Source organism: Agelaius tricolor, unplaced genomic scaffold (assembly GCF_023055355.1).
Source record: "Agelaius tricolor isolate 1412-34295 unplaced genomic scaffold, bAgeTri1.0.p SCAF_14, whole genome shotgun sequence".
In the NCBI taxonomy this organism is placed as follows: Eukaryota; Metazoa; Chordata; class Aves; order Passeriformes; family Icteridae; genus Agelaius; species Agelaius tricolor.
In genome coordinates this window covers 9,295,242-9,316,305 of record NW_027269274.1, presented here as the reverse complement: position 1 = coordinate 9,316,305, position 21,064 = coordinate 9,295,242, and the positions used below count along the sequence as shown (strand labels likewise).

At 43.8% G+C, this 21,064-nt stretch overlaps 1 protein-coding gene across 2 annotated transcripts in view; it reads left to right on the top strand.

Moving 5' to 3' along the window:
* SETD5 (SET domain containing 5) overlaps positions 1–21,064 on the top strand; it is a 65,412-nt gene that overhangs the window by 21,984 nt on the left and 22,364 nt on the right. Inside the window, exons 2-13 of one of the 2 annotated variants that reach the window (XM_071439574.1) lie at positions 4,007–4,181; positions 7,982–8,087; positions 8,973–9,184; positions 9,505–9,563; positions 9,969–10,156; positions 11,203–11,241; positions 12,778–13,020; positions 18,053–18,201; positions 18,519–18,636; positions 19,060–19,169; positions 19,455–19,701; positions 19,892–19,972. In XM_071439574.1, the coding sequence (XP_071295675.1) occupies positions 4,111–4,181; positions 7,982–8,087; positions 8,973–9,184; positions 9,505–9,563; positions 9,969–10,156; positions 11,203–11,241; positions 12,778–13,020; positions 18,053–18,201; positions 18,519–18,636; positions 19,060–19,169; positions 19,455–19,701; positions 19,892–19,972 (1,623 nt within the window). In that variant the 5' untranslated portion in view covers positions 4,007–4,110. The remainder of the gene's footprint in view (positions 1–4,006; positions 4,182–7,981; positions 8,088–8,972; positions 9,185–9,504; positions 9,564–9,968; positions 10,157–11,202; positions 11,242–12,777; positions 13,021–18,052; positions 18,202–18,518; positions 18,637–19,059; positions 19,170–19,454; positions 19,702–19,891; positions 19,973–21,064) is intronic. The other variant, XM_071439575.1, reaches the window with a different exon arrangement.

Genomic DNA, 21,064 nt, shown 5'->3' with positions numbered 1-21,064 from the left:
GGTTATTGTTCAGACACTAGTAATTCTGGGTTGTCATAAGTCTGGAATCTGTTTCCAGTTTGGGACTTCAATAACTGGAGATGTTGGGAAGTGTGGGGAGAGGTAAAGGAAGCACTTTATCTGTCCTTTACTATCTGCAAACAAGAAGTGGTTGCTGTCATTGCACATAGAGGTGATTTCCCTGTTCTCCCTGCCCTGGCTCACATGTTGAAGTTCTGCATAATCAGAAAAAGCTTTTGTCAGTTTGTCCACGATATGGTTTTACCAGTGTTACCTTTTTATCTTTTTTGGCCATGCATAAGACACTGGATGCACAATGGTAAAGTATTTCAGGCTCTCTGTGGCCACAGATTCACAGATGTGCACTGACCCTGCTGAGGAGCAGGATCAATCTCTGTCCTCCCCCTGCTTGGTAACTGCTTTGCCCTTGAACCTGTGACCGTGGGACAGTGCAAGGGACACGTTCTGTCCCCCCTGACATTGTACAGCATCACCTGAGCAGCACCAAAGGGTGATGGAGTCTGAATTTAGGTAGCATATGCAATCTGTGAGGCTGTGCCCGGGGTTTTTTCTCTGCAGGTGAATTTTCAAGACGCTCACAAATACTTTGTAGAGTCTGTCAGCAGATGTTGCACACCATGGGTGCCCAGAGGTGTGTGTATGACTGGGACATGAGTGAAGACAGGTACAACCACATCTTGAAAGAGGAAGCTCTGGTGAGCTCTTTGACTCACCATGCTTGATTGTCCCTGTTAGTACAGACTTTTAACACCACAAGTAATAAAGTGAGTTTCCAGCAGTAAATTTTCTGCATCTGCTTTATTTGTACATGGATGGCACTGGCTGTGGAAGTGAGCCAATGCAGCACTGCAGCCATTGCATCCTAAACAGCATTCTGAAAATTCTATTCACTGTTACAGCAGCAGGTGTTGCTTAACCTTCCCTTGGCCAGCTTAGATTTATTACAGTCCTTTCTGTCAATGCAGGATGTTACCTGAAATAACTGAATAGCATATATTCACAGTGTAGCCAAGGCAGCCACTCACAGTGGCTCAGTCCCTTGGCATGTGACCTGTGCTGAGAGAGAACTGGGGATCCCAGCTGGGCTGGCTGTGTGGGTGGATGCTCATCTGGGCTGTTCTGATGATGTTGGGGAAGACCAAGTATCTTTATACCAGTCTGACTGGTTAAGGAGGCTGGTGTGTAAGTGCCAAATGTGGGGGGAAAATATCTTTAAATGCTGCCCTTTCAAAACCAGCTAAATATTACCTACATGTTAGGCCATCAAAATTCCCATTTCCATTTGATTTCAAGAAGAATTGTGTTGTAAGGCAGACGGATTTTTGCTGTGGTCTGAAGCTCATTAGATTCTAATTAAGACTTTGAATTTAGTAAAACTTCTTCCAGTGGCAGCAGAGAGAACTGGGTGTGACTTCTGTTTTTTTTCTTCTTCAGCTGTATTTTTGGGGGTAGAGGTAGGAAGGACATTGGGGATTGAATATAAAGGAAATTGCCCAGTTTGGTAGGTGAACGTGTAGATCTCAACCCCAGAGTTTTCTGTCAGGCTGATGTTTTGCATGTTAGCAGGCCAAGTGTCATGGAGTCCAGACTGTAATGTAGCCTGAAGGTGATGTGGTCTTGGACAGCACTTGAAGCTGGTCTCAGCAATTCAATTTGAATTGTCACATTGTCACAGTTGAAAGTACACATAAAATAGCACCAAACAGTAAAATCTGAACATGGGTGATAGTTGGGCAAGTATTGCTGGGTCAACATAAAAGTGAAGTGGAATTTGCCTTGTTTAACCTTTCGGTTTGCTATTTCATGTTTCTCCAGTAATCTCCTTCCCAAAAATTTGTACAGTACTGATAGAAAGAGGGTTTTCTATGAGAAGTGGGTGAAAACTTGTCCCAATTACTCCTGGACTGCCCAGGTATCCTGTGACTCTCCAGTCCAGAAGCTGCACCTGAAATCCTCCAGTTCTGCTGAGTCACAGGCAGGCGGGAGGCTGGAATTCATCCTGAACTGTCAGGCTGCTGCCAGCTGGGTACAGTCATTGGCAAAGGCATGAGATCAATAGAGGGAAAACATCTAAACAAGTATTTAGAAAGATTACTGGGTTTGGGGTGAGGAAGAGTTTTCCATGTTCCTTAAAGGGAAGGATGCTTCAGACACTGAGAAACTTGTCTTATTGCTTTTAACCTTGTGCTAGAGTTTTACGTGACTCGGTTGAAGCAGGGATTGATGTCTGTAGCTTTTAGCTGTATTTTAGGAGCAGTTTGTCTCATCTTGTGGCAGCGTAGAAATCACAACTCTTGTCACAAGCACAAGAAAGGGTAAATAAAACACGTCTGGAAGGTCCTTTTATTTTTCCTTTTTTTTCCCAGAAAACACACTCAAGGACACTGGGCTGTCTTGGGTTGGAACTGCTTGTGAGCTTAGTCCTGCCTGTTTCCTTTTTCATCTCCCACCTCCCTGTGAGACCATTGCTTTGGGGCATAACAGGGAATTGCCATAGACCACTTAGAAATCTTTATGTGCTACTTCTGTAATTCACTGTATGCCTGTCATACTCTCTGAAAGATTTTCCATAGGGATGTATGCTGAAGAAGGAAAGTATTTCCTTGTGCCAAGAGAAGTGGCCTGCCTTTTAAGACAGGAAAAGGCAACATAGCATGTAGCATTTAAACTTTCTGACTCTCACTCTTCATTTGCCCTTAAGAGTGAGTGTGTGTTTTTGTCTTTCTGGGGGTTTTGTGTATTAAACAATGGCTGGACTGTGGTGTCCAAAGGCAGTTCCCTGTGAGAAATTCACTACCCACAGGAAAACTTGGCTCACGGCCTCTCTGTAGCCCAGGAGGGTTTGCTGGCAGAGCCCCGAGATGCCGGGGAGCATGTGACAGCAGGCTGGCTTGTCTGCGCTGCCGGAGCCAGGGAAAGGCAGTGGAAAGTATTCAAGGCTGCCCTTAAAGTTTAACGCGCAGAGAGGGTGGTTGTCACCATTTTTCTTTGGTTTTGGAGCTTCCTTTGCTGCGTGCAGAAATGCAGCTTCTCTCTGTGTTGTGGGGGGTTCTCTCGAGCTGTGTAGAATAATAGCTCCTGTATGCTCATCTGTGTTACTGAGGCTATTTACATAACGAGGAGCTGATCCCATTTCACCTCCGGCCGCCATCCGACCCGAGGAACTCCGCGTTTATCGGCGATTTCTCTCGCGGCCGTACAAAGCGCTGTGGTCAGCAGGGAAGGTGGAGCCCGGGCTTCCCCTCACGGCCGGCGGCTGCGCCCCGGTGCCGCCGTGACTCACCCGGCTCCCCGCACACAGCCAATGGTCCCGCCGCATTCCCCAGGCGTCTGACGTGGCTCTGCCGCGGGGAGGTGTCAGGGACAGCCGAGGCCCGCTGTGTCAGGGCTCCCTGAGCCACCGCCGCGCAGTCCGGGACGGGCCTCGTGGCCCTGGGCAGCCCTCGGTGCTGTGGGAGCGGCTGCTCTGCCGCTCACACTCACCTGTGCTGTAGGCCTTGCGAGTGCACGTACAAACTGATCTCCGGGGAGAGGTCTCAGCTCGGTCCACCCCGGCATTGTCTAGTTGTCCACAGAGATGGGATTTTACCTGCAGCCTGTTTGGGGAAAGAGTTAGGAAATGCTGATGGAGGGCTGTGAGTGACAGGTGACAGCTGCTGCTTATATGCAGAAGGAGCTAATAGATTACTTATCTGATAATTAGTCCTAAGTTTACTTGGGGAAGGAGGGAACTGTCATTATCAGCTTTAAGGCAAAGCAGCTCATTGCATGTCAGTCCAACACTGTAAAAAACCCCCAACCTCCCCCCCAAACTTCTGCCATCTACCTCTTCCCTGGCCCTACATATGAAAATGAAGTAAAAATGATGTGGCATGTCACTGATGGAAATCTATTTCTGCTTTTCTTTGCTGTGAAAACCTTTAGAGGCATACAGGGAGACCTCACCCCGTAACAGAGATGCAATGCTTTGTTTCTACCCCGGTAGGTTTCCCCATGTCCGTGACGTGTTGGCCGAGGCTCTGCGGCTCCTCTCCGCCCTCGGAGCGGCCAGTCGCTGCCCTCTGGACTCCGTGATCCCCGACGGGCGTCATGAGCATTGCAATCCCTCTGGGAGTCACCACACCAGATACGTCCTACTCCGACATGGCTGCAGGATCGGAGTGAGTGTTACCCCACGGATGAGGAGAAAGGAGAGCGGGAGGGTGCCAGAGGGCCGACCTGGAGCTGGGCTGTAGGATTGGTGCCAGGGCTTTCTCCACTCAGGAGAAAGGGGCTGCTGGTCCACTGGCTGTATGAGAGATGGGTATTAACAAATGCAGTGTTATGGAAATTGGTAAGTTTGACAGAGGATATGGGGAAAAGGAGAATTCCGACAGTATGAGGCACTCAACCTTGGGTTTTTTATCAGCTTGGCTGGTAAATCTATACTCAAGTGCAGGCAGTCCTGCGTTTGCTGTACTCAGGCTTGACATTGGCATGATACAAACCAGCTCCTTTTTCAACAGCTGCAATGTGAGGGATCAGCATGCTGAACCTTCCTCTCAGTAGAGCCTATTAGCTCAGACTTGGTACCAGTCTTGTGTGACTGATTTGTGGAGACCTTTGGAGTTTGACAGAGATGTGAGACAGCATCAGCCCGGGTAGGCACCTTTATTTTGTTTCTGCCCCTGAGCAGACTCCAAGGAGCACATCTCAGAGAGCATCCTTTGGAGTCCCCACCACAGGACCATGTGCAGGGCTCTCACTGCAGCCGTACCTCTGAGGCCTGTTGGAGGGGACTTAAATTTCTTTAAAAACACTCTGCTTCTGCAGAGTCAGGAGCATTTCAAAATCAGGAAATACTGCATTGTGATCTCTTCCTAAAACCCTTGTTAGAATGATGTCAGCTAGGATTAGAGTATGTTTTTGTCAGGGATGAGAGCAAGGGCTGAAGTTTATTTCTGTGTGCTTCTACCTCCTGCTTGCCTGCATCCTTCTTTGAAACACAGACTGTAGTATCTCTTTACAAAAATCTACAAATGACGTTTTGGAGGTAGATTTCTCCCATGTATTATCTAGAGGTATCTACTGTGCAAATACCTGCATGTCAGCTGGATCAGTGTAGAACAGAAATTGCTCCAGACTATTGATTTTGATCTGTAAGAGCAGTGGGCTCAGGTTTGAATCACTGTTTTTCCCTTCCATCTCACCCTGATTCGACTATGCATAGAGTTTGACTACATGGTTGTACTCTCTGCAAGACTGCTAATGCTCTTTTTTGTCTGTCTTGGCACTGGCCCCATTCTAGCCATTCTTCTTTGTGATGCTTCATTCCATCCTAAAGCCCACATTTTTACATGTTGTTTTTAAACAGAGAATCAGAATCTAGTAAGTCACTCATTTGCACTGGTTACATGATCCTTCACTTTTCAAGATCTATCATTTAGTACTGCTTGTCACCCTGCTTCTCCCACAGCAGCACTTTGAAGACTCAACATGCAGGAATTTTAAACTGTTTATGGCAGGAGGAAGAGTGCTAAATAGTTTGCTCATGTACTTTGCTTTCGAAGCTGAGCGTGGTAGGGAGAAGAGCCAGATGTGTCTGCGCATGTGTCCCTTGTAGCATTTAAGTATCAAAAAGACTGACTGTAAACCTTCTGCAAAGCATTTTCTTTCTCCCTTGTAAAGAAATTTGTAGGTCCAACTTGAGGCTAGGCTGGAGTGCTTCGAGAAAAGGTGTTTGAAGATTTCTGAATTGGTTTCTCTGCCTGTTTTCTAAAAATTGGGAATGCCAGGACTTCATTCTCCAGGCTTTGCATCAATGCGCTGTTACTGCTGAAGTGTCCTTCGTGGGCCTGTTCAAAGTTAAGGCTGTCCTTCACTTTGCCTTTGAAACTCTTTGGTTTGATACATAAAGTCTGGGGTACCTGAGCTTCGTACCTCTTAAAAGGAATTGATTCCAAGATGTACGTCATGAAGGTAGTGGGGAAGGTAAAAGGAAAACGAGCTGATCCTCTTTACAGGCTGAGCTTTAGCATCTTCCCCAGCCTCTGATATAGAGAGGAGGTGAAAATGGTGTAGGGTGTTGCTGTTCATCTGAGGGTGATATGGAGGCTGCAGAGTAGTTTTGCTGTGTTAGTCTGACTGCATATTGGAAGGTGTGGAAGCTCCTTGGCATGCTGCTGCTGAGGAAGCATGGGCCCCAGTGTTGTTGCCCCTGGACACCGTTGCACCAACAGTTCTGAAGTTTTATTGCTAATGCTTGCGGCAGCATTGCTGGTATTCCAGTCTGACTGTGGTTAGGAATGTGGGTGACTTGGACAGAGGACATATCTGCTGTTTAGACTGTTTAGGCTCTTTTCCTTCTAATACTGAAATATTTCTGAAAGGGTTATTAACCTGAATGGATTTGACACTGTACCAATCTGAAAGTCCTAAAGGATTGTTGCAAAGGCTGGATTATGTGGCAAGCTCTACATGGTAACTTTTATTAAGAAATACATCCTTTGAGAGAGAACATCTATATCTCCTGCTTCTGACAGTTTAGCTGGCTGTAGTCACATTGAAAACTGACTGAATTTATCATGTCATGCACCTAAATCCTGAGCTACAGAGGTGTTTTTTGCATAGGTGAAAGGTCTTCTACTTTCTGCAGTTCTTTGTACGATAAATTATTGCTCCTTTATGTGGCAAAGACAGATCCACCTTATTCCAGAATAAGCCAGAAGCTCAGAGGTTGATGCCTTGGAGAATAGATGAGGTTGAGTGGCAGGGTGGGGCAAACTTCAGTGCTGCAGAGATTTCAAGAGCTAATAGGAAGTCCAAAGGGCAAGGGGTTACTCTTCTTGGGTGCCTAAGCACTGCCCCACGTGTGATTGCTGGCCATTGTTTGATGGTGCCTGATTCATGCTGACTATATAGGACCCACTGAGAATCCTGTAAGATCTCACCAGAGCAGCAGAGGTCTGAGATAAAGTTTTCCTTTTCTATATTTTTCTTCCCTGCTTGCTCAGCTCCATGCTGTAATTTTGATGAGGATTCCATCTGCAGGCATGATTCAGTAATATTCTGCCATACTTGATACAGGCCCTGCTTCTGATCTGTGCAGGTTATCTGACTTCTTGTATCTTCTCCTTGTAACAGAAGACAGCATGTTTCCTTGCTGGTGTTCTGTCTGTAGCCTCATTATCTAATATCCCCTGCATTGAATTGCAGCTGTCCCTTCTCTGAGTAGGTTTTCTGCAGCTTTCTGCTGAGGATATAGCTTTGATTTTTAGCTGTTTTTTTTCACCACCCTGTGGTGGAAGAGTGCATTGTACCTTAGCAGCAGATTTCCTGTTCTGCTCGTTGCAGGCTGCTGTATAGAAAGCACAGGGTGAATCTGATCTGTCTGTGGCCACTGTCTGTCCAGGACATGGATTTTGTTGTCTCTTTGTAACAGGAATCTCCAGTTCCTGGTAGTTGCTGTCAGGATAGCTGCAGTTTTCATGCAGGCTTTATCACAGGATGTTGGACTCACTAACAATTGGTATCTGAGGGAGAGAGAAGCAAGCGCAGGTGCAGGAAAGCTGCTTAGCTGCAGTTGAAATAAGCTGTTGCAGAGATAAAATGGCAGTACTGTTCAGTGGCTTTGAGATTAGGCTAGCTGGGTTCAGATGCGAATGCTGAACTAGACCCAATTTCCTCAACAATAAGGAAACTGAGCTTCTTACATGCTAATTACCTTTTTAACTTCCCAGACTGAGACCTAGTTTTAATGAACTATATAGGGTGGCCCTTACTCAGTTCCTTCCCTCTGAGAGCAGGTTCATCCTGTACAGCTTCTGCACACATGATGCTTGGTGAAACGCATGACACCACCTCGATTTCATGGAGTTTCTTCATTCTGAGCTCATGTGTTCAATAGAAAAGAGCAGTGAAATACTGGCACTAAAAAAAATGATGTTGTATTGATGGGTTTTACTTCTGGCCCTTTCTGCAGCCCAGAGTCTGTGGAAGCTAGTCCAGCTGTCAGTGAGAAGAATGTGTACTCCAGCCACGGCTATGGGGCCACCCAGAAACACAGCTATCGCGGGCTGCCTTACGCAGTGAGTACTCTCTCTGCAGTGAATCAGCTCTTTACTGTCTACTTTTACTCTTTTCTGCTTGCTTGTTCCATAGTTCTTTGCCTATTAAGCCTTAGGAATTTTGGCTTATTTCTTAGGGAACACTAAGTTAGAGCTGAGTTCTGCCATACGTTTTTCATTTCTGTGTTTATTGTTTGTGAAGTCTTGCATACTCTACAGCAAACTTTATTAGTGTTCTAGGTGATAGATTTTTAACTGAATGAAGTAAATGAATGAAGTGTGAATATATATGAATATATAATATTTTCCTGGTGGTAATTTTATGCCTCATTTGGTTTATTGTGCGCTATTTATACTTGTTTCAACTGCACAGATTTTCACAGTGGTAACTTAAAGGAACGAGGATCAAGGAGCAGTCAGGAGTATGGGAGTGGGAGCATGGCTTGAAGCTGTGGGATGAACAGGGTGTCGCAGAATCACTGAGGTTGGAAGGGGCCTCTTGAGATCACATAATCCAACTTCCCTGTTCAAGCTGACTCTGCCTGAGCAGGTTGCTCAAGACCATGTCCAGTTGAGTTTTGAATATCTCAACAGACAGAAACTCTACATCTCAGGGCAGCTGGTTCCACTGTTTAAACACTTATGTCATCTCAGATTATTAGCAGTACAACAGTTAATGTCGAAATAGCCTGGTTGTTTTCATAGGTTTTGAGTTTAATTCATTGGTGCTGAAGGAAATAATTTACATGTTTCAGAGCTATTACTGTACCTTCTTGATAGGTTGAGGAATTCGGGCTATTGTTTTACGCCAGTTAAATATTAACCTGGGAACTGTGGATTTGGGACTTCAGTTTCTAGGCATCATATCTTCACATTAAAAGTAGTACTGCAAATACTCATTTTCAGGATCATAATTATGGAGCCCCTCCTCCTCCAACGCCGCCAGCCTCTCCTCCTGTCCAGACCATTATACCTCGTGCAGAACTGAATGGCCTGCACTCGCCTGATGAGGAGAACTCCGGGGATAGTGAGAGCTCCTCAGAAGGAGAATCAATTCCCACTTGGTGCCACTGCAGTGTCTCTCAAGATGGTTTCCTCCTCAAGTGTGAAAAGTGCAGGTAAGCTTTGGTGCAGTGCAGATCTGGGCTGCTCCTTGTCTTGACTGCTCATACTGAACCGTGTCATCTTTGGGCTGTGGGACAGACTTCCTTTTGCTAACTGGAGCGTTCTTTCCAGTGCTTTACCCAGTATTGACCCTCCTCCTTTGCGTTGTCAGCCTGACAAGTGTTGGTGGCACCAGGAGTGGAGATGAGGATGTTAAATCGATGTTCTTATCATCCTGGGCCCCACTGAGGGCACGCATCTTGTGACATCCTGTTGAATTTCAAGTGACTTTACTCCTACAAACCAGCTTCAATTGTGCATTCTCCTTTGGCAGAGGAATGAGCAGGGGGAAGGTGATCAGACTCCGCCACCGGAAGCAGGACAACGTGTCAGGTGAGTTTGAGGTTATAATTCTGATAGCAGCGACTTTTATTTTCTTTCTTCAAGACCTTTGTCTTTTGCATGCTGTAATCATTTAACTGTGATCAGTGCCAGCTAATGTTCTTTGCCTCCCAACCACTGGGATTTTCTCCTCTCCTTACGCTTCACCTCAGTTAGCTCTAGGGAAAATCAGATTATCTTGTGAACAGAAAAGGAGAGTTTTCATCAGTGCCATTCTGTGACATATCAGAAGTTTGGAACACCTGTTCCCAGTTTGGGTGGGAAAACAGAGATGGTATAATTCTCTCAGGGAAGAGCTATGCAGGGGCAGCAAGTTGTCTTGATGAAAATGGACATAAGGGTAAGCTGTGCTCTCAGGGATGAGAAGCTGTTCTCATGAAGCACTTGTCTCTCTAGGCGGGGACAGCAGTGCCACTGAGAGCTGGGATGAAGAACTCTCTCCCTCCACAGTGCTGTACACGGCCACGCAGCACACGCCGACCAGCATCACGCTGACCGTCAACCGCGTCCGCAGGAGCAAACCCAAGAAGAGGAAGAGGAGTACAGAAAAGGCTCGTGCTGCTCCAAAGGCCAAAAAGATCAAGGTATGTGGAGAGAGACAAGGTTACTGCAGTTCCTACCAAATGCTGTACAGAGTGTTGTTATGAGCAGGTTGACAAGCGGGCAGTAGACAAGATATTTTTGTTCTTCAAGAATTGCTCTTTCGGGTGTAATAATGGGACGCCTTGTATTTGTGACCTGCTGGAGTACGTGGCTGTTGGTTTAAAAATTACCTTGCTGGAGCTCCACCCTTATTTCCCAATGCTATCCATTCATGCTCAGCGCTTGGACTCAATTACATATTTTTTCCTTTTGCTGTATTAGGATTTGGGGAAGTAGCTTTTGGAGTCTGGCTGTTTGTGGGAAAGGGTCAGTCTGTGAATAGAATGAAAAATGAAGGGAGCATGGTATTTTTTAGCAGGCTTTGTTGAGGAATTTGGGCTGCAGAGCTTCTTGGCACTGTTCTTCAGGGACAGAGATAGTGCCTGTGTGGAAAACTATGTAGGTAGTGATGAACATTTGTTGAGGGATGACTTTACTGTCTTGTTTATGAGGATCTGGGGACCGAAATAATTTTGAATTGCTTATATTGGAATGCAAGTGTGTGAGCAGCTGGTTCTTTCCCATCATCTGCCAGCTTTACCATGATTTTCCACAGGCTAGGTTTCTCTTGAAGTTCTTCTGGTAGGCACCGATTAAATAAAATGCTGGGGGCAGGAGCTATGTGTGGTCTGGAGGGGCTGTTTTGTTGTTGTGAACCACCTTAATTCTGTTGCTGGACCTTTCTTGTATCAAAGCAAGTGAGGTTAGTTGGGAGAGTTTTGGTTTTGATCTTGACGTTTTTACTAAGTGTGAGGCAGGCTTTTTTAGTTCAGAAATCCTGGCCATCCAGCTTTTCAGCAGCTTCCACTGGATTTGCATTGCAGAGTCTCTTTTTGTTCAGGTTCATTGTTTCTTGTGTAGGTTTTCCTGTAATTCTTGCCATCTTTTATTAAGAATTGGAGTAAGATTTAGTGTGGTTCTGGGATCCTAATTCTTAGGAAATTTATAATACTTTGTTTTTTTCTCTCTCTCCTTGTCTGGGGGACAGGCTTTTCGAGAGGGCTCACGAAAGTCTCTGAGGATGAAGGTGAGTAGAAATGACAACCCTCTGTGTTGGTGGTGGGGTTTTTACCCCTTTATTTTGTCCCTCTTTTGGTTTCCCTGGGAAATTTCTGATTGTGGGGCCAGCCTTGTAATAAACTCAAACCTTACAGTGCACCACAAGGAGGCCTATTCAAAAGGCTTTCACAGGAATTGCCCCTTGAACCCTTCCATTTGCTTCTGATAGCTTCCAGTCAGATAATGCAATCCAGTCCCGAGAGGTGATTGATTCACGGCACTTGGGAGTGGGGTGTTTGATGTAAGGGATGTAGAACTGGTTGTGGCTGCTCTTCTGTGAGGGCAGTTGTTGTTTGATTGCATCAAAGCTATTTCAAGCTTGGACATCAAAGTAGTTCACAAGTTTAATATTGGGAGTCCCTAGTAGTGCTGCCTTGTTTGTCTCCACATCCTCTTACTAGGAATGGATGGGACAATATATTTATCTCTGCCTTCCTGCAGTAGTGGTAGGTGTGGCCATTGAATAGGAAGGTTATTTGACAAAAAAAGTAGATTGGATTGTGAGCTGCATTTATTTCTAGACATACATGAGGTGTCTTAAGGTTTGCTCAGTTCCACCTGACCCCAGTCGTGCCACTGGCAGTGGCTTCTGGCAGGTGGCTCAGAGAAAAGAGGACAGTACTGTGGTGACCCTATGCACCATCTCCATAGTATGCAAGTGACTTGAGAGGGTAAAAATGCATGGCAACTCTTACTGTTTTTAATATATGTGATTAAAATAATGATTGCTCTTCACTTGTCCTTGTTACTAAGACCTCAGTGTCATATGTGTCTCAGTGCTTTATGAAGCCAGTTGAGTTGCTGAGCTCTGGAGTATTTGTTGAACTACTTCAACTACTGCCAAGTAAAGAATGAAGCTTAAGCCTTTTTCTTTCTACCAGCTTCTGTTTTCCCCTCCTTTACAAGACAGTCTAAACGGATTACCTGATTTTGCCCTCTCTTCTTTACTCTGCTTAGGACTTGCAGTTTTAACCCTGTGGGTATTAGCTTATGCTCTACATTCAGTTTCTTGAAACTCTGGTGACCATTTAGCTAGAAGGTTCAGGACTATTTTTGGATCAGTCACTGCAAAGATTGAGATGCAGTCAGCATCACTGAGCACTGTGTTAGCCGTGAGGGTTGACTGCAGGACAAGCCTACATGAAATTTATTTGCCTTTGTGTGTTCTGTGCTTTGCTTTTTTAATGTACTTAATTATTTTTCCAAAGTGGCTTAAATTTTTTTTTTCTGGCCATGTGCTAGCCTAATTTTATTTTATGTAGCAGTGCCAAGTACCAACTTTCAAGAGGTCTTAGTTCTGCACAGAAATCTCAGTAGATTTCTGAGTGACACTGTTGTACAATGTTCTGGAGGGTGCAGATGCTGAAAAATGTGTCCTCATAACCAACACTTACATAGCTTGGCACTGATTTGCCTTTTTTTGTAGCTTATTCATGTGCTTGGAGCACTGTGGATAGGTTTTCCTGCTGTGTACTATCCATTCATTCTTTGCTGCTTGGTGCAGAATTCCCCTTCTGAAGCACATGCCTTGGATGAAAACACAGCTGAAGGGTGGGAGAATCGGATCCGCCTCTGGACGGACCAGTACGAGGAAGCCTTCACCAACCAGTACAGTGCTGATGTGCAGAACTTGCTGGAGCGTCACCTCAACTCTAATAAAGACTATGTGGGCAAAACTGCTATGCTGGACACAATCAACAAAACAGAGCTGGCCTGCAATAATACTGTCATTGGGTCCCAGATGCAGGTAAGAACAAGCGGGACAGAGCGGGGAGTAGGTCAGGGCATGGGTGAGCAGTATTGTAGCTCAGGCCAACAGGCACAGATTTGATACATAGTGAATCAGAAATCATGCCAGTCAGAGAGAGATTAACAAATATTTGCATTAAACTAAATTAGTGATGCAAAGTTGGGGATATTTTGCACATTTCTGTGATGTGGTTAACAGGTATTTTGCCATAAATACCTTGGTCACTGAGTGGCCTGAGACAGAACCAGATCTGTCACTTGCTGGAGATAGGAAATTTCCTGCTTTCCACCTGAGTTTTCCAGTCCCCTTAATTTATTTTTTATTTTATTTCTTGACTTGTGTTGTGTGGAAGGCTATTTTAAAGAACCTTTCAGCATTATTTCAGTATTTTGGATTATTTGGACTCTTGTAACTCCCAAATACTGCACAACTACAACTGATTTTAGGAATCTGGTCTCTTCCTAACTTGCCAACGATGAGCAGTGGTTGGTGTCTTGCCATCTTTATGGAGTGCATGTAAACAAGCAGAAACAGGAAAACAATGTGTTTGTGTGGTGTATGTCTTCCCCATTCATATTCTTGTTAGCTGTTGTTTCATCTTATCTGTGCTTTATTGAACAAAGTACAGCCTTCCTACCCACTTTAGGCTTTTCTGGGCCTTCCTTGTCCAGGAGAATGGAGATAGTTGCATCTGAAAGGGTGGGTTCCAAAAGAGAAGGGGGGCATTTCTTCAGTGTAAAAGGAGCAAAGTCAGAAACCTGAATATGAGGCATATGTTTGTGCTTGAATCATTCTTGTTTATATCAGCTGAGTCACTCAGTGAAGTTCATGTGCTCCCTCCTACCTTTCCCTCTGCCTTCATGCAGGTGAAGCACTTCAGGCAGAGCACAGATATTGCCAGTAAGGGAGAGTGCAGAAAGAGGACTTTGGACCAAACTTTCTTCCATTCTTGCCTCTGGTTCTGCAATAAATAAGATTTCTTGTGGGGGTGGGGTGGGGGGGTAAGAAACATTTCTTGATAGATTTTCTAAAGAAAACTGAGGAAATGCAGATATGAAAAAGTTCTACTTCTCTAGAAATCGTAATATTTTTTGAGACTAAACGTAACCAATTCCGTCTGCCTCACATGGGTTTTAGGAATAGTCCTGAAATAAGTAATAAAACACATGCTGTGTTTCTTGATATGTGTACAGCACAACGCAAGACTATAAAATGCACATATATAATGTGCTTGTTCTTGCCATGCTCTTTCAGCCTCTCCCTTCCCAGTACAGGTTTAGGTTTTCCCATAGGAAAATGTGGCCAGCATTCCAAATCAGAAGACTCCAAATGTGATACATGCCAAAGAAACAAAAAAGTTGAAACTTGCAAAATTTGTTAGTGATCTGTAGTTACTGTAAACAAGCTGTTGGCAGGTACTTGTCATTGCACATGCTGGGAAGGTGTTAGGGGACTTTGTATTTCTGTTGGACACTGAGAAAAAAACAGGTGCCTGTCCTGGGTTGCTGCTTGTCACTCCTGTGTCCTGCTGTCTCTGCTCAGGAGGTGGCTGTGGAGTGTTGTGAGGAGGGCACCTGCATAGGTGTGGAGCACGTGCTCTCATGCACTGTGTTCTGTTTTTGTTTCACTCGTCTCACCTTTGGTAGGCAAACTGAGAAGGCTTCTTGGTTTGCATCAGTTGTCTATTAACTAGGTATCATTATTGAATACAAAAATAGCTTTTCTGTGAGATAAGGGAAAATAGGTACTTTGAGCTAGAAAAAAATCAGGAGGCTGTGCAAATATACATTTGTCAGCTGTGTAGTAATATTGTTGCTGCTCTCTTTGGCCATGAAGACTCTGAAGAGAGGAGAAAGGAATAAAAATAATATTTTATTATGCCCTGCATACTCTTAATAGTTCAGAGAGTCATTTGACTTCAGTCAACAGTGATGCAAGTATATACTTAAAAGATATTGAGATGTGACCCAAAAGCTTCCTCAAATCAGGAAGAGTAGGGAAAGATGGGTTAAGAGTTATACATGGAGGATATGGGATTTTGTTCATTGGAATATTTTGTGTAAGACAAGAGGAAATGATCTCGAGTTGCACCAGCAGAGGTTTACATTAGATATTAGGACTTCTTTTTTTTTTACCAGAAGGTTTACCAAACTGGAATAGCTGCCTGGGGGAGTGGTGGAGTCAGTATTCCTGGAGGTTAAAAGACTTGTGGATGTGACACTGCAGGATATGGGTTAGTAATGGACTGGACAGTGGTGGGTTAACAGTTGAATTCAGTCTTAGAGGGCTTTTCTAACCTAAATGATTCTGTGATTTTATGATAAACCAGTTCTCAGCTGTCCTCATGATGCAAAGGGAAAGTTGTGAAAATATGAAGCTGTTTAGTGTTATGAATAAAATCATCTCAGTCCTGGCTACTGCCAGTTGCTCGACAAACTGAAAGCTGTGAATCACTTTCCTGACTGTTGTTGCCAAGCCAAACCCAGGGTTAGTATTTGCCCTTTGCTGCCTCTGATAATTGCTGACTTGAGCTCAAAACCCTGACTGATTTCACATTCTGAAGTGAAGAGCAAAAGGGCCTTTATAAAATAAAGCCACTGAGTATTATGCAGATGCTGCTCTGCAAACATATCAGAACAGTTTTGGCTGATTAGCAGTCAGCAGTCCCTAGCCTGTGCCATGAATAAAATCATTTGTTCTTTTCACACATGAAAGCATGGCAGCTAATCCACTTCATATTTCTAAATTCAGAAAATGAAAACAAGCTGAGCTGTGTCTTACCAGAAGAGCTGTGAGATCATTCCTGTTTCACCAAACTCAGATAAATAAGTTACACAGATGCAGAGTTTCTCTTTCCTGCATGGACTTTCTCCTCCTCTGACCACCCCACCTTATCCCACCTATATTCCCCAAGCTGTTTTCTGGCATGAGGTGAAGAGTAATGGGGCAGTCAGCCATGGGGCAGAGGTGAGAGTGAAGGCTACCAGACATTAACTTCTGAAAGATACTATCTTGTTATGCTCTTAGAGTAGTAGAACAGTTTAGGTTGGGAGGAACCACTGAAGGTCATCTGGTCCAACCCTCCTGTGCAGGGCCAGCTTAGATGAGAAGGTAAAAACAAATCAGTGATAGTATAGAAACAGAATTATTCAACTGGAAACACACTGGGTCCTAATTTATCTAATAGCTTCAGATACTTTCTTCTTATGTACTGTCATACACTAGGAAATCTGGTCCCATTTATTTATTCTTTGTTGCCACAGTTGGATAGTAGAGTGCTAAAAGTAATTTAGCCACTATTCCATGTAGTGTAAACAGTCTCATCCTACAGCTTGCTCATATCATGGGTTTGTTGATCAGAAATCAGGACCAACAGTGTGGCTTCTTAGACTGGAAATAACATGTTTCTGTGGACTTAGGGAATCCTCTGTGAGCTTCTGTCAGGACCAAGACCTGAAGAGATGAACACCCTGCAAGGCTCTCAGAGTCTCCAGTACATATATCCAGGTTTTCCCAATTGCTGGCAGATAGACATTGCTACCATTGCTGGTATGAGACAGATAAACCCCATGGGCATGGCAAATGTGGCACTGGATTGTATCTCAAGAGGAGCACTGGACCATTACTCCCATCTGAATAGGTTTCAAATAAATATTTTTATAAAGCTGTCTTTATCCAGCATCTGAGTGAGAGAAGTCAACAAATATATGTTACTTTACTAGCTCGTCCAAGATCTGCGGTATAATGTCTTATAGAAACAACAAAAGTCATTTTCTTGAGGGGGTTTTAAACAGAGGAGATAGAAGATCCCAGTCAGAAAAAAGTTTAAAAGGCTCTGGTTTAGTATTTTCATGTGCTCAGTATGAGGGTTTTGCTGGGTTCCCAGTGCTGAGTACTGCCTTAAGACATTAACTTTTATTTCCACAAGGTTAGAACATCATGTGTTCTGTCATTATTTAGGCTGAGCCCCTTAAACTAATTTTTATCCATTTCAGCAGAGTGCTCAGTAGCTGTTTCTAATGAAAGTTCTCTCAGGAAAAGTTGAGAACGTGCTTTCAGTAAAATTTTGTGGTTTACTCCTAATTTAGATACATAATTGTCATTATTACCGAAGTCAGAACACTTATGCTTCAGTTCACTTTGGAAAAGTATCAAAACTGGGCCCTTATGAGCAGGGAATAGAATGCTTAGGAAGGAACAGGCACAGCAGTGGTGGTGAGGCAGCCAGCCATCTTCAGATAATCTTTACTTACAGAGAGGTTTCATCTGTTAAAAAAAGTACTTAGTTTTTATGGAATAAGTCTTTCCTATACCCTAGTGCTTATAATATCCCTTCCATTATTCCATAAAAGATATCATATTTGGATGTCTGTACTTAAAGAATGTTGTGGTTTCATGCTGTCAGACACATGGTTGTGAAAATCAGTTGTTATTGAGCTGTAGACTTTAACGTATGTTTTAATGAACTGTCACTACTTCATTAAAAATTTAGTTCCTCATGTTAAAAAAAAATTAAATCAACAGCACTAGCTGAGCAGAGATATACAGAGAAGTTTCTAGATGGAGATGGAAATTACCAGCTTAAGTCTTTGGCCTGTTCGCTGGAATTTACCATCCTTGCAGAAGGAAAAGCTTGCATTTTTTTTCCTCTGAATGTGTGACAACCCACAATTTAGGGGAGATCTCAATTATTCTGGCTGTGAAAGTGGCCATAATTGCAAAGCAATTCCCAGTTAGTAGCAAGTGACAGGTCTGGTTATGCCTCCTAGCTGCAAGACTGAAATACTCAGTCTGATAGATTTGTCAGACTATTGTTGAAGGAAATGAATAAATACTGTTTGCTTTTGATAAATATTATCAAGGTTATTGGTCATTAGTAAATTATTATAAAATAACCAACATATTCACCTGGCAGAGTTTCTGTGTGTTGCTATTAGAATATATTTTCTTTTTATATAGGTAAAACATTCTTCATGAGTTAGAGGCCTTTGGTTCAAATGTTCCTCTTTTGCTCTGGTTTTTGTTACAGCTGCAGCTGGGAAGGGTGACTCGGGTTCAGAAGCACCGGAAGATCCTGAGGGCAGCAAGAGACTTGGCACTAGATACCCTTATAATTGAGTATCGAGGGAAAGTTATGTTACGGCAGCAATTCGAGGTCAATGGGCATTTCTTCAAAAAGTAAGAGTACTATGAAATGATGGGTATGAGAGCATCGTGGCACAGAGAGACTGGTGTCTCTATGGGATAGTGCTCACTTAGAGGGTCCTGTCAGCTGTGCCTTCCATAGAAGTGGGAAATCAGATATATCACCTCAGCTTGATGCTCTGCTTATGGACCAAACCCTCTGAAATAGATCTTTTAAATAGTTGGAAGTACCTAACCCCAGAGCGGTAGTGCTGATGGAAGTTCTGCTTCCAGTGAAGTGAGGGACCTGTTAACAACAGTGCTTTGGGAATTGGGTATTTTGGGACTGAGATGTTCTGTTGTTTCTGCAGGCCATATCCCTTTGTGCTGTTCTACTCCAAGTTCAATGGCGTTGAGATGTGTGTTGATGCCCGCACCTTTGGTAATGATGCCAGGTTCATCAGGCGGTCCTGCACTCCAAATGCAGAGGTAAATTCTCTTTTCATCATCACTGTTACTGCAAATACACGTTTTACATAAGCTTAGTGCTTTCCCTAACTTAAAATGCACTAAATACAGTAAATTCTCTGTGTCACTTGCCTGTTTGATGGTTTATACTTGGAATATGAGACAGTTTGGGAACATGAGGGAGGTTTTTTTGGAAGAGAAAGATTTCTCTTATGTCTTTCCTTTGGCTGCACGATGATACTGAGGGTAAGCAGGTGGTAGTAGTTGTAAGTGGAAAAGCACAGTATGAGACAAGAGCAGTGAAGCAGGCTTTTCCCTATGGAGAATTTGGGATAATTACTCATAGAGTAGAATAAGAGCTACTTTGCAAAAGGAGACTTCAGTCTTGGAAGTAGGAAATGCAACCTGTGCAGATGTCAGCTTCTTTCTACTTCGTTTAACAAGGTTCGTCATGTGATTGCTGATGGGATGATCCACCTGTGCATCTATGCTGTTGCCACCATTGCCAAGGACACAGAGGTTACCATCGCCTTTGACTATGAGTACAACATCTGGTGAGTCCTTCACCTCGCCCAGGAGCTCTCCACTGCCCTCCTGGACTGGACATCTTCCTCCAGCCCTTTCCTCGCATTCTACATATTGCTCCGTTTTCTACTGAGTTGCATTTCCCGGCTATTCTGTCCAGTTCTGCTGGCATATTCTCCAATAGAGGCCATAAGGTAGCCTGCTGTCCTTGCTTTGGCACGTGGTGAGATGTTTAGTAGGAGATGTATTGAATGTCTCTGTGCAGGGGTTGAGAAATGAAGAGTGACACGAATTATGTTTGTGTTTTGGAGCAGCAATTATAAAGTGGACTGTGCGTGTCACAAGGGGAACCGGAATTGCCCTGTGCAGAAACGTAGCCCAAATGCTGCAGAACACCTACCTCCACCTGTTTTAGGCACACTGATTGGGGCAGAAACACGCCGGCGAAAGGCCCGACGAAAGGAGCTGGAAATGGAGCAGCAGAGCCTTGCGTCGGATGAGAACGGCACTCAGCAAACTGAGGAGGTTCCTGAGGGACCTGCAGCAGTCAGTGACAATGAGGTAAAACCTTTGCCCCCTTGTTATATATGTTAGCATTCAGTGCTGCAGGAGTCTGATCCAATAGCATTGGAATCTGCAGAACAGAAACTGCAGGAAGCCTTTTTTTAAACCTTTAGCGCCTTAAATTACCATAGAAATTTTGGTAACTTTGGAACAGTACTGGGTTACTTAATCTGGGTTTCTCTCTCAGGTGCCAGAGAAGGAGGAGAAACAAGAAGGGGAGAAAGAGGAGCCTGTAGATGAACAGGGAGCCTTGGTCCACAGCAGACGGGCAAGTAGCTCTCTCTGTCTGGGTATCACCCTCATTAGGACTTACTTAATGCAGTGACCAACAGGTCCAGTTGGATATTTCACTTGTTTGAACACAAATCCCATCTGTTAGCAATCTTCAGTAATTTGATTAGCAACAGCAAAAGAAAAAAAGGGGGGGAGCAAAAAACCACCGAGGTTTGGTTGACTTCAAGTCACAGGATTTATGTTAGGGTGCTGCAGATTAGGAGATACACTAGAGATTTGTTTCCTCATTGAAAGGTTTAAGTGTTACTTTCAGGGCTGTTCTATAGTCTAAAACACACCTTTAGCAGAACCATCAGCACTAGATTTCAAAAAGGCAGTTGGACCTTTTTTATGTTCCTGCTGCCCTTCCTTATTGCCAGTACAAGAATTTATGGCGCTATATAGAACCATAGCATAGTTTGAGTTGGAAAGGACTATCAAAGGTCACTTAGTCCTACCCCACCTCAGTGAGCAGGGATATCTTCAATTCGATCATACCATGAACCAGAACCTGATTTTTCTTAAAACTTGGTCATTTTTGCTGGGTTAGGTTTGTAAACAAGTATCTGTTCAGTGTATGGTTTCATAAACATGTTGCCATGTGGGGAAAAGAGCGGGATCAAGTTGCAAAAGTCAGTAAGAGGAGTAGACCACCAGTAGTATTGGCACTTACTTAATATATTACTTACTTATATCTTAGTGCTCTGGGATCTTTGATAATACAGTCTTATGTTAGGCTTCATCTTTACTGAGTAGAGCTGGTGGTTTTTTTCTTGTGTTGCTTATGGCTCCTGGGATTGTTGCCTGGATTAGAATGTTTTATGCATGTGAATGGAGCCGTTCTGGCTCCTAATTCGTTAATTTAAATAAACAAGAGAAAAATCCAAACAAAAATGCAAATACACAAATAAAACAACCAACCAACCAGAAACTCAAGGAAGAAAACCAGAAAAATTGCTCCCATCCTTTAACCAGCCAACAAATGTATTGAAGCTAGGAATTCCCTGTTCTTCTTTGCTCACCAGTATCATAATCACATGTCTTCCTCTAATCAGGAATACGAATCTGCCAAGTGTAAATTTCCTGA